The sequence below is a fragment of the Chrysochloris asiatica genome, unplaced genomic scaffold (genome assembly GCF_000296735.1).
Source record: "Chrysochloris asiatica unplaced genomic scaffold, ChrAsi1.0 scaffold00132, whole genome shotgun sequence".
Lineage (NCBI taxonomy): Eukaryota > Metazoa > Chordata > Mammalia > Afrosoricida > Chrysochloridae > Chrysochloris > Chrysochloris asiatica.
In genome coordinates this window covers 1,306,107-1,315,098 of record NW_006408650.1, presented here as the reverse complement: position 1 = coordinate 1,315,098, position 8,992 = coordinate 1,306,107, and the positions used below count along the sequence as shown (strand labels likewise).

General features: G+C 53.8%; 2 protein-coding genes across 2 annotated transcripts; one reads left to right on the top strand and one right to left on the bottom strand.

The window, feature by feature from the left end:
• Positions 1 to 243: 243 nt before the first annotated feature.
• Positions 244 to 3,044, bottom strand: ALYREF (Aly/REF export factor). The gene is made up of 6 exons (XM_006869629.1): positions 2,802 to 3,044; positions 2,312 to 2,443; positions 1,105 to 1,252; positions 607 to 670; positions 349 to 523; positions 244 to 258 (listed from the first exon to the last, which is right to left on the bottom strand). The coding sequence occupies exons 1-6, from the start codon at positions 3,033 to 3,035 to the stop codon at positions 244 to 246; spliced, it is 768 nt and encodes a 255-aa protein (XP_006869691.1). The 5' UTR covers positions 3,036 to 3,044.
• A 1,180-nt stretch (positions 3,045 to 4,224) lies between these two features.
• Positions 4,225 to 8,498, top strand: ANAPC11 (anaphase promoting complex subunit 11). The gene is made up of 2 exons (XM_006869498.1): positions 4,225 to 4,333; positions 8,353 to 8,498. The coding sequence occupies exons 1-2, from the start codon at positions 4,225 to 4,227 to the stop codon at positions 8,496 to 8,498; spliced, it is 255 nt and encodes an 84-aa protein (XP_006869560.1).
• Positions 8,499 to 8,992: the final 494 nt, after the last annotated feature.

Below are 8,992 nucleotides of genomic sequence, written 5' to 3'. Positions count from 1 at the left end.
AACCAGTAAAGTTTATCCCAAAAATAACTCAGTACAAAACAGGTCTGTTTCAGAATTTAAAAAAAAAAAAACAAAAAACAAAACAAACAGAAAAAAAAACCTTTACATGAGTTTTTAAATCCTATCTTAAAACATAAATGAAACAAATCCATCATTGGCTGCCCAGCCGAGGCCACCCACCCTCCCTCTTGGAAGCCCGGGTGAGACGTCTGGGTTCTGTGCTGAGCACGGTCTGCGGTCTGCCTAGCTAGTATCCATCTGAAACAGAGGAAAGAGAGGGGTGCATTCAGCACACTGGCTTGCCCTAGGGAGCCGCCCACCTAGACCGGCGCATGGATTAAGACATACCCGAGCATTATAAGCATCCAACTGGGCGTCCAATTCTTCTGCGGAGAGCTGCTGCTTTGAACTTCTGCCGCTCCCTCTGCCTCGTCCCCGGCTGCCTCCGCGGCTGCCTCTCCGGGCACCGCCACCACCAAACGCGCCAGAGCCACGGTTTCTGGTCATACCGCCTCTGTTTATACTGTTATGAGAAATGGGACCTGTTCATGTCCTGTAAAGCCCCCAAGGACAGTGTGGTCCCAGCCCCACAGGCCCCAGACTCACCTCTGTGTAGGTCTCCGTTGTGTGTCGATCTGTGATGTGACCAGTTGGATGTTCATGGGGCGGCCTGTGACAAAGAAAAAGGCATGGAGCCTGAACTCACGGATACAGGAACCGAGACAAGCCACCAACACCTCAGCCTGCCTTTTCTGTCTAGGCCGGGGGGATTATTTGATAGAAAGGTACAGGTGAGCTCATGGAAAACAAAGTATCCCTCTTTACAACTACAGCCCCTGCTTCAGAGGTATGTTGTACAGGTTCTGAGACGGCTTCACACAAGTCAATCATGCAAAAGGAGCTAAAGGAAGGGAGGAATGGAGCTTGCTAAGGGGATGTTCACAAGAGGTTGGCCCCCATGTGGGGCAGAATCCAACAGGATAGACAAAGGTGCAAATACAAACAGTCCTCAGCCTTGGAGGGTACTTTACACCTCCAGGTCAGGAATGACCCCCAATGCCACAAACACCATCCTGCCCCAGTCTTGTCCCGATCAACACTCACCATCCAAAGGGACACCGTTGTACTGTTTCATCGCTTTCAGAGCATCGGCCTTCCGTTCAAAGTGCACGTCGGCTGTTCCTAAACTCCGGCCAGAGCGATCGTAGTGAACAGCAGCCTTTTTTAAGGTTCCAAACTCGGCAAAGAGCTCCTGAGAACGGGAAAGGGCTGTTGTCAGCAAAGCTACCTGTTTCCTGGTTCCCAGGGGGTGTCTTCCAGGGAGGGGTGGGGCCTGAGTGAGGGTGGGGTCCCTGTCAACTAGAGACTAGACACCTGTATCCTGAGGCAGGTGAAGGAAATTGTAAACCCACTATGGGGGCTACATGACTAAGACCCGAATGTCTTTGACCAAGGCAGCATCCAGAAACAGCAAAGGCCAAGACCACAGAGCAAGGGGAACAGCCAGCAGCGGCCGGCCCAGAGGGTGCTCATGGAGGTCCCCCAGGCAGCTTCTGCCTCACCTCTCCCTCTCCGACTCCTCAAGCCTGCCACAAGGCTGAAGTCAGGCACTGATGTGGAAACTGTCCTGAGCTCAGGCAGGCTGGGATAGGAGAGGGAACCCGGCACCATAGGCACAAAGCAGGATGAGGAGCTCACCAAAAGTGACTTCCAGTGGATGCAGAAACCACCTCTAAAAGTGCTGAGATGCTGTGAGCACTCACCAGCCTTTCTCAGTCCTCCCATGTCCTCAGCCTCGAAAAGGAACCCAGGAGGGCCCAGCACCCTACCCTTCATCTCCAAGCCTGAGTCCTACAGCTTAGTCCTTAGCCAGAATACACACCTAATTAAATGCAATTTTTTAAAATGCCAAATAAAAACTCAGGAGTGCTGCAGGATAAACACTGGATGTTAAGCACAAGCTAACAGCAAGATTGGTGGTTCGAACCCACCAGCCATTCCTAAGAAATGGCATAGGTTAGGAGTTGAAATAGGCCCGACAGCACTTTAACCATCACTACCAAAGACGACTTGAGAAGAGACCCGTGAAGCCCGAGACAAGTTTCTACGGAGCCATGGCATGTGGGCGGCCCTGGACCATCAGCACTGAACTGACTGCTAACTGCAAGGCTGGCAGGTCAAACTCAAAAACCCTACACACGCTGCAAACAACCTGACAACCCACAGCAACAACAGCTCTCCGAGGGGGCAGCAGGAACAGCCTCCGCCCCGGGCGCCCATCACTTCCTGCCGCGGGACCGGCGCTCCGTACCTGAATGTCGGCGTCCGACACTCCAAAATCCAGATTCGACACCAGCAGCTTCCCACCAGTCTCCACACCGGCACCGCCTCCAAAGCCGCTATCGAAGAGGTCATGTTGCCACTTGTCCGGAAGCTGCTTCGGCTAAAGGCAGAAGCCCCCCAGGAGACAAGCATGCACACAGGTCAGCCTCACTCCGGAGACCCCACACACGGCTTCCCGCCCCAGGCCCCGGTCGCGGCCACAACTTCTCAGTTCCCTTCAACCAACTTCCCGCCGCCACGAGGCTTCGGCGCCCGGCTCAGACAAAGGGCAGCGGAGGGTCTCCGCCTCCGGGGCCGACCCCGATCGAGCGTTCCCTCGCCCACCTCCCCGCGGGCGCCGGCACCCGTCGGTCGAGCCTCCGGCGGCCAGCTCCCTCGGCCCCCTGTCTGTCCCCAGGACCCGGCCGGCCCCCGTCCGCCCCGGTCCGGCTAGTTCCCTCCATGTGTCCCACACTTACCCGACTGTAGGGCGCCGGTCGGTTTCTGCCGCCGCCGCCGGCTGCGCCGCGGGCAATAGCCGCCCGGTTCCGGATGGGCCCGCCGCCTCGGCTCACTCGCGCGGCGGCCTGAGCTCCGCCGCGTCCGCCCTGGGAGCCGGCCCTGCCGCGTCCCCGTCCCCCACCTCGGCCTCCGCGCTGGCTCCGGTTCAGTTTAATGATGTCGTCCAGAGACATGTCCATTTTGTCGGCCATGGCGGGCGCGGAATCGGCCTCGGCTCGAGCCCGCGCGTCAGCACGTAGGTACGTCACTTCCGTCGTCGATTGGAGCCTTCCGGAGCCGTGTCCTCGGAGCTGCTGCTGATTGGCTGAGGATGGATGGCCAACTGCTTGGGGCAGAGCGACGCTTGCGCACTAGTCCTCAAGGATCGGCTGGCGCCTCTCGAATGGTGCTAGGTAGCAACTGCGGACGTTTTTATACCTTCCCGCGCGGATCCCAGAGCTGCCAACGGACGGGCGGGCGGGGCCTCGCTGATTAGATCCCAGAAGGTGCGAGGGTTGGCTGGCGGCCGTTGTGGGCGGGGCCTTGGGCGGGGCGCCCCTCCCTCGTCCGCCCAGCCCTGGGTTTGGGGGGCGGGGCTCGCCGGCCTCCTCTTGCCGGACCTGAACCCGTGCGGAAGTCAGGCCTCGGGTGCTGGAGGTGCGGGTCTCGGAGCGCTGGTGGAGGTGGGTCCCCACTTGCCGGCTGTGACGCCGAGCTGCCTTGGGAGGAGACTGGGTCCCTACCTCCCTTTCCCACCTACCCGCTCTTCGTTTACTGCTCTTGACCACTTGTGTCAAAGTGTGGACCCAAGTACTGACTTCACCTCGGGTGCAACCCCGAGGTGGGTGCGATCCGGAGTATACACGGTGTGTGTGTGAGAGGAGGGATGTTTGTTTTTCATAATGAAACTCAAAGTCGGGTTTGGGGAGGTTTGGCATGCATCTGTAACTCAAGTTAGTGTCTGTCTTTGTTAATTACGTTCTTTGTATTGTCTGGCATAGTTGTATAATTCACTGATGGAACCAGTAAGCCTTTTGTGAATTTCAAGCTATAACTTGAGGTCCTTAAAGGTGAGTTAAATGTGAGTGACAGGAAGCTCCTCTTAGCAATGGTCTGTCTCCTGGTATCCTAACCATGATCCCAGGCTTCTGGGGAACACAGTTCCCTTCCTTGGAGGCAGATTTCTCTCTTGGTGCTTAAAGGGATTTCTAATAGATATTTTTTGACAGTGGAGGGCCATCTCAAACCTTCTCATCTCCTCTGACTGGAACACACCACTCCCAGTATTGCTGGCCCTTTTGGCTTGGCCAACTGCTGCTTCTTTGGTGCCCAAGTGTTCTAGCTCTGCAGACAAAATATAGCCAGGTAATCCTCTTCCCCTCAGTGTGAAGGCTCCTCACCATGAAGGTGAAGATTAAGTGCTGGAATGGTGTGGCCACTTGGCTCTGGGTGGCCAATGATGAGAACTGCGGTATCTGCCGGATGGCCTTCAACGGATGCTGCCCCGACTGTGAGTGCCTCCCTGCCCTGCACTGAGCACTGCCCACTGGTCTCTCCTAGCAAACAGCTGCATACAATCCCTGGGTTTTCCTTTCCTTAAAGGAGAGCTGATATCCAAAGTGCCAGGCAGTTTGGGCCTCTCTGGGCCAAAACCAACAAAGACAGACTAGAGGGAAGTCAGAACAGGCACATCCCATTCACACAGAGTTAGCATTTTATCACTTTTGTTTCTTTTTTAGAAGTATTTTAAGATAATTTGTAAACATCTCGATACAGTTCAGTCACATCTCAAACCTAATCCCTGTTTCTTCCCCACAGTACTATTTTCATCTAATTACTTGACTGTAAAGTGTCCTGGTGTGGCACTGTGTGTTAATGCACCAGACTGCAAAATCGTTTGAACTGCAAAGTCAGGGGTTCAAGCTCACCATCTGCTCCTTGGAAACCCTATACAGGGTCGCTATGGGTCGGAATCAACTCGACGGCACTTAACAACAACAACTTTACAGTAAACCCTCGATGTAAGGAGCTCAGGTAGCGTAGTGGTTACGAATCAGGCTGCTAATCTCAAGGTCAGCAGTTTGAAACTACCAGTGGTTCTGTAGGAGAAACATGAGGCTTTTTTGGTTCCTGTAAAAATTTACAGCCTCGGAAACCCTATGCAGGGTCGCTATGAGTCAGGACTGACTCCCTGGCACGAAACCACCACCACTAAATCCCTCAGTGTGGCTTCCTCGTTCCTTATCCAGATCTGCCCAGTTTGTCCACAAATGGACTTTACAGCTGAGTGGTTTAGTTGCATTTACTGGTAATCTCCTTGATGTAGAGTAGGACTGGATTTTTTACAGTGATATTCAAGTGATTGGGTTCTAGGACAAGTATAGTTTGCCCCAGGCTGGGCTGGAAGGAGAGCTCATCACTTGGGATTAACAAGCCATGATAGTATTAGGCTGAAGGCGTTCCATCTGATGGGATCACCGATTGGATTTTCTTAATTAGGTTGTGTTGTTGATTGTTTTTAGTGTCTTTGAAGCCGGCTGGGTTGTTAATACAATCGAGTCCATTCTGACTTGACAACCCCATGTGACAGAGCAGACAGCTGCCTGGAATCGAGTAGTGGTGTTTCTTAGGTTGTAATGTTTGTTCTTTTCAGTGTATTTTGTTGTTGAAAATATACACTGCAAAGCACACTGATTCAACAGTTTCTACATGTACCATTTAATGAAACCGATGACGTGCTTTGAGTTGCGCAACCCTCCTCAGCCTCCTGTCGGATGTGTTCTTCTCTATTAACGTCAGTTCACTGCTCCTTCAGATTTCTAGCTAATCTTTCAAGGTGCTGGTGTCCATCTGAGCCCAGAGACATAGTTCTTAAAAGAGTACAGTGCGCAAAACAGACCTTTAATTCGTCTAAACTATTGTTGAATTTTAAGACTTCAGGGGATATTTTTGGTTTAAGGTTGAAAGATGATCTCAGGGCTACATCTGGCCCCCATGATTCCTGAAATTCTGTTCTGCGTTTCCCTGCTTTTCAATAGCATTCTTCTGCAGAATTTATGACTAAATGATCAAGCAACCGGCACCATCCAGTTCTTCTGGTCTCATGGCAAAGGACGCAGTTGTTTGTGGAGTCAGCTACCACAGCTATCCGTCTGAGCCCTGGTGTGGTTCTGTAGGAGAAGTACTGCAGTGGTCCAATAGCTGCTCTTGGAAACCCTTTACAGGGTGGCTGGGATGGAACCAACTTGGTGGCACACAACACAGTCATATCCTCCTCCTATTCCTGGCTCTGGACTTCTGTTGCTCCGGGTGACTAAAGTCTGACTGTGTGCCTGGGATGACCATTCGCAGATGTCTGAGGCCCCTGGCACTCTGCAAGGTACAGGAGACTGTCATCTTTATGGAAGTAAATCACATGGTCTTTCTCCCAGAGCTTCTGGGTGGGTTTGAACTACCAACTTTTCAGTTAGCAGGCGAGCAATTGGCTGCTTACGCCACCTGAATAGCAGATGATTGTGGTTTGATTTCAGGGCAAGAAAGAGGAGGCTCCAAAAAGTTGGCAGGAAAATCCCATCCTCTCTTTAACTCCATGTTTTTCATGAACTTTTTGACGCCCCCTCATGCGTGCCGTTTCCAGAACATGGAAGATGTACACTTGTGAAAAGTGCTAGACCTAGGCTTGCGCACAGGATCCCCGGCTGCTGCCCTGACATCCGGGCACTCGGCACCCCCACACTTGTGAGAGGCACTCAGATTGTGTTGGATCACAAGATGGTTGTTGTAGAGGATCGCGCTGCAGCGTTCCCACCTCTGGGTTAGTGGTTGGTGGTTGTGGTGTGACAGTAGGCTTGTGTTCATGGGCAGGGATTGCTCCTGGTAAACTCAGAGTCCCACTCAAAGGCCCAATAAACTGCTCCAGCCTGGGGAGCTTTGAAAGTCCAATCATCTGGCACTGCCATGACAGCCACCAAACTGTGCAAAGTGATAGCACAAGATGAAGCTGATACTTGGCTCTCTGGTGCCCAGAGTGGTCCGGATACCACTCCCCGATGAGTGGACAGCCAGGCCTTTCTTCCTGTTGCCAGCCCGGCTCCTAGCACCGTGACTTCATGCACAGCAGCTAGAGACACTTGCTCCGTCCTGCACCATCGCACTGATGGGTTGCAGGTCAGACCATTATGATTCGTAGGGTTTTTCAGGCTGACTTTTGAAGTCGGTTGCCAGACCTTTCTTCCTAGTGCCTCCTAGTGTGGGAGCTGCACTGAGACTGGTTCAGTCTCTGCTAACAGATAGGTGGTGGCTGCAACATGAGATGCACTGGCCGGGCCAGGTCTTCGGCATGAAGTCAAGAATTAAATCGCTAGCCACCACAGCACCCCTGTTTTCTGTTGTCGTTGTTGAGGTGATTGCACTGCCTGCTTCTGGTTCACCCTCACAATCTTTCCTGTTCCTCTTTTAGGGCAACAGTCAAACCCCAAATCAAACCCACATCCCCGGCTCTATTCTGATTCCGAGCCACCCTGTATAGGGTTTCTGAGGTTGTCAATATCTATAGGAGAAGATAGCGGTATTTTTTTCCGGTGGAGCGGTAGTGGTGTGTTTGAACTGCGGCCTTTTGCTTATCCTACAGCAAAAGGGCTTAGGGCTTGGCTCTGTGAAAGTAAAGAGGACACCGAATTTAAATCAGGTGTTATAGAATTCATCCCACCGCCATCTCCTTGCCCTGTGTTTGGGCTGCAGAGCTCAGGTACTCCTGTTGGGCCAGTACTGACCATGACACTGACCCAGGATTGCAGCTCAGGGGCTCTGAGTGCTGCTCCACGGCCCGGGCTCCGTGAGAATTTGTTTGTTGGTGTTGTTAAGTGCTGTGGAGTCGATTCCAACCCATAGCGACCCTGTATAGGGCTTCCGAGGAGCAGCTGGTGAGCTTGAACCGTCTATCCTGCTAGTGTGTTCCCAGCTGCAGCCTTGGGGTGGGCTAATGCGTCAGACTGCAAAGTCGTTTGAACTGCAAGGTCAGTGGAAACTCTATACAGGGTCGCTGTGGGTCGAAATCGATTCAGTGGCACTTCACAAGAACAAATAGTCTCTGCCAGGCGGGCAGTTCCAGAAAGAGAGTTACCACTCTTGGAGGGACTTCACTCAAGGGCCGTTTAGGAAGAGGGATGGAAACGGCCGCCCTGATGTAGGAGACGGATACACCCTGGGCTCTGGGAATTGCTCAGGGAGGCGGCGGCTGCCCAGCATTCAGGTGTCTGCAGGGGCAGCCTCCGCGCGTTCCCTGTGTCAGGTGGTGACGGAGAGCGCTCCCGTAGTTCCCGAGCTCCCACTCCATCCCGGCTCCCGGGCTGCAGGCAGTTCCTGACCTCGACAGTCTCGGGCTCGGAGCTCCGGAAGTGGCTTTAAGTTAGAACTATGGCGCGGTGCAGTGAGGGCCCCGGGGGGTGGGGGGGGTGGGCAGGGCGGTGGGCGGAACCCTTAGCCAGGACCCCGCCCCTCAGCTCCGCCCCCCTCCCGTCTTCTCCGCAGGTCAAGTGCCGGGCGACGACTGCCCCCTGGTGTGGGGCCAGTGCTCACACTGCTTCCACATGCACTGCATCCTCAAGTGGCTCAATGCACAGCAAATGCAGCAACACTGCCCCATGTGCCGCCAGGAGTGGAAATTCAAGGAGTGAGCGAGCGGCGGCGGGGCCCAGCCTCCCGCTCAGCCGGACTCGCTAACCCCCTAGCTTAGTCTAGACGCGGTATCCCCTCCCCAGCTCCCCTACAGGTCCGCTCGTATTTACTACCCCCGCAGCTTCATGCCCGGGTTCTCAAGACCCCTGCTCTGTCTGGACTGATCCCCAGCTGGGGTCTTGAGGACAGCCTCCCACCCCCCATGTGGCAGAGTTGAACCAAGGACGGTGTTTGTTTTCCCTCTGCGGAGCTGACGATTTTATTCAGTAGGTGAAGTTCATTAACGTCTCTCAGCCTCGCTGGAGGCCCCACTGTTTTCTTGGTGCACTGACGTGCGGAGGAGTCTGGATATTAAAACTCTCATGAATAAACATCTCTTAGTGCCTGTGTTTTCAGCAGGCTGACTCAGGCTGATGGCTCCCGGCACTCAGCCGGACCTTTCGGGCCCTAGGTGTATACCAGCTAACAGGAGCAATGTGACCCGGCCCATCCT

Coding starts and splice junctions, on each gene's coding strand:
- ALYREF (XM_006869629.1), bottom strand. CDS start 3,035: ATGGCCGACAAAATGGACATGTCTCTGGACGACATCATTAAACTGAAC. Junction 1,253..2,311: donor TGTCGGACGCCGACATTCAG/GTACGGAGCGCC, acceptor TCCCGTTCTCAG/GAGCTCTTTGCCGAGTTTGG. Junction 524..606: donor CAACGGAGACCTACACAGAG/GTGAGTCTGGGG, acceptor TTCTCATAACAG/TATAAACAGAGGCGGTATGA.
- ANAPC11 (XM_006869498.1), top strand. CDS start 4,225: ATGAAGGTGAAGATTAAGTGCTGGAATGGTGTGGCCACTTGGCTCTGG. Junction 4,334..8,352: donor CAACGGATGCTGCCCCGACT/GTGAGTGCCTCC, acceptor TCTTCTCCGCAG/GTCAAGTGCCGGGCGACGAC.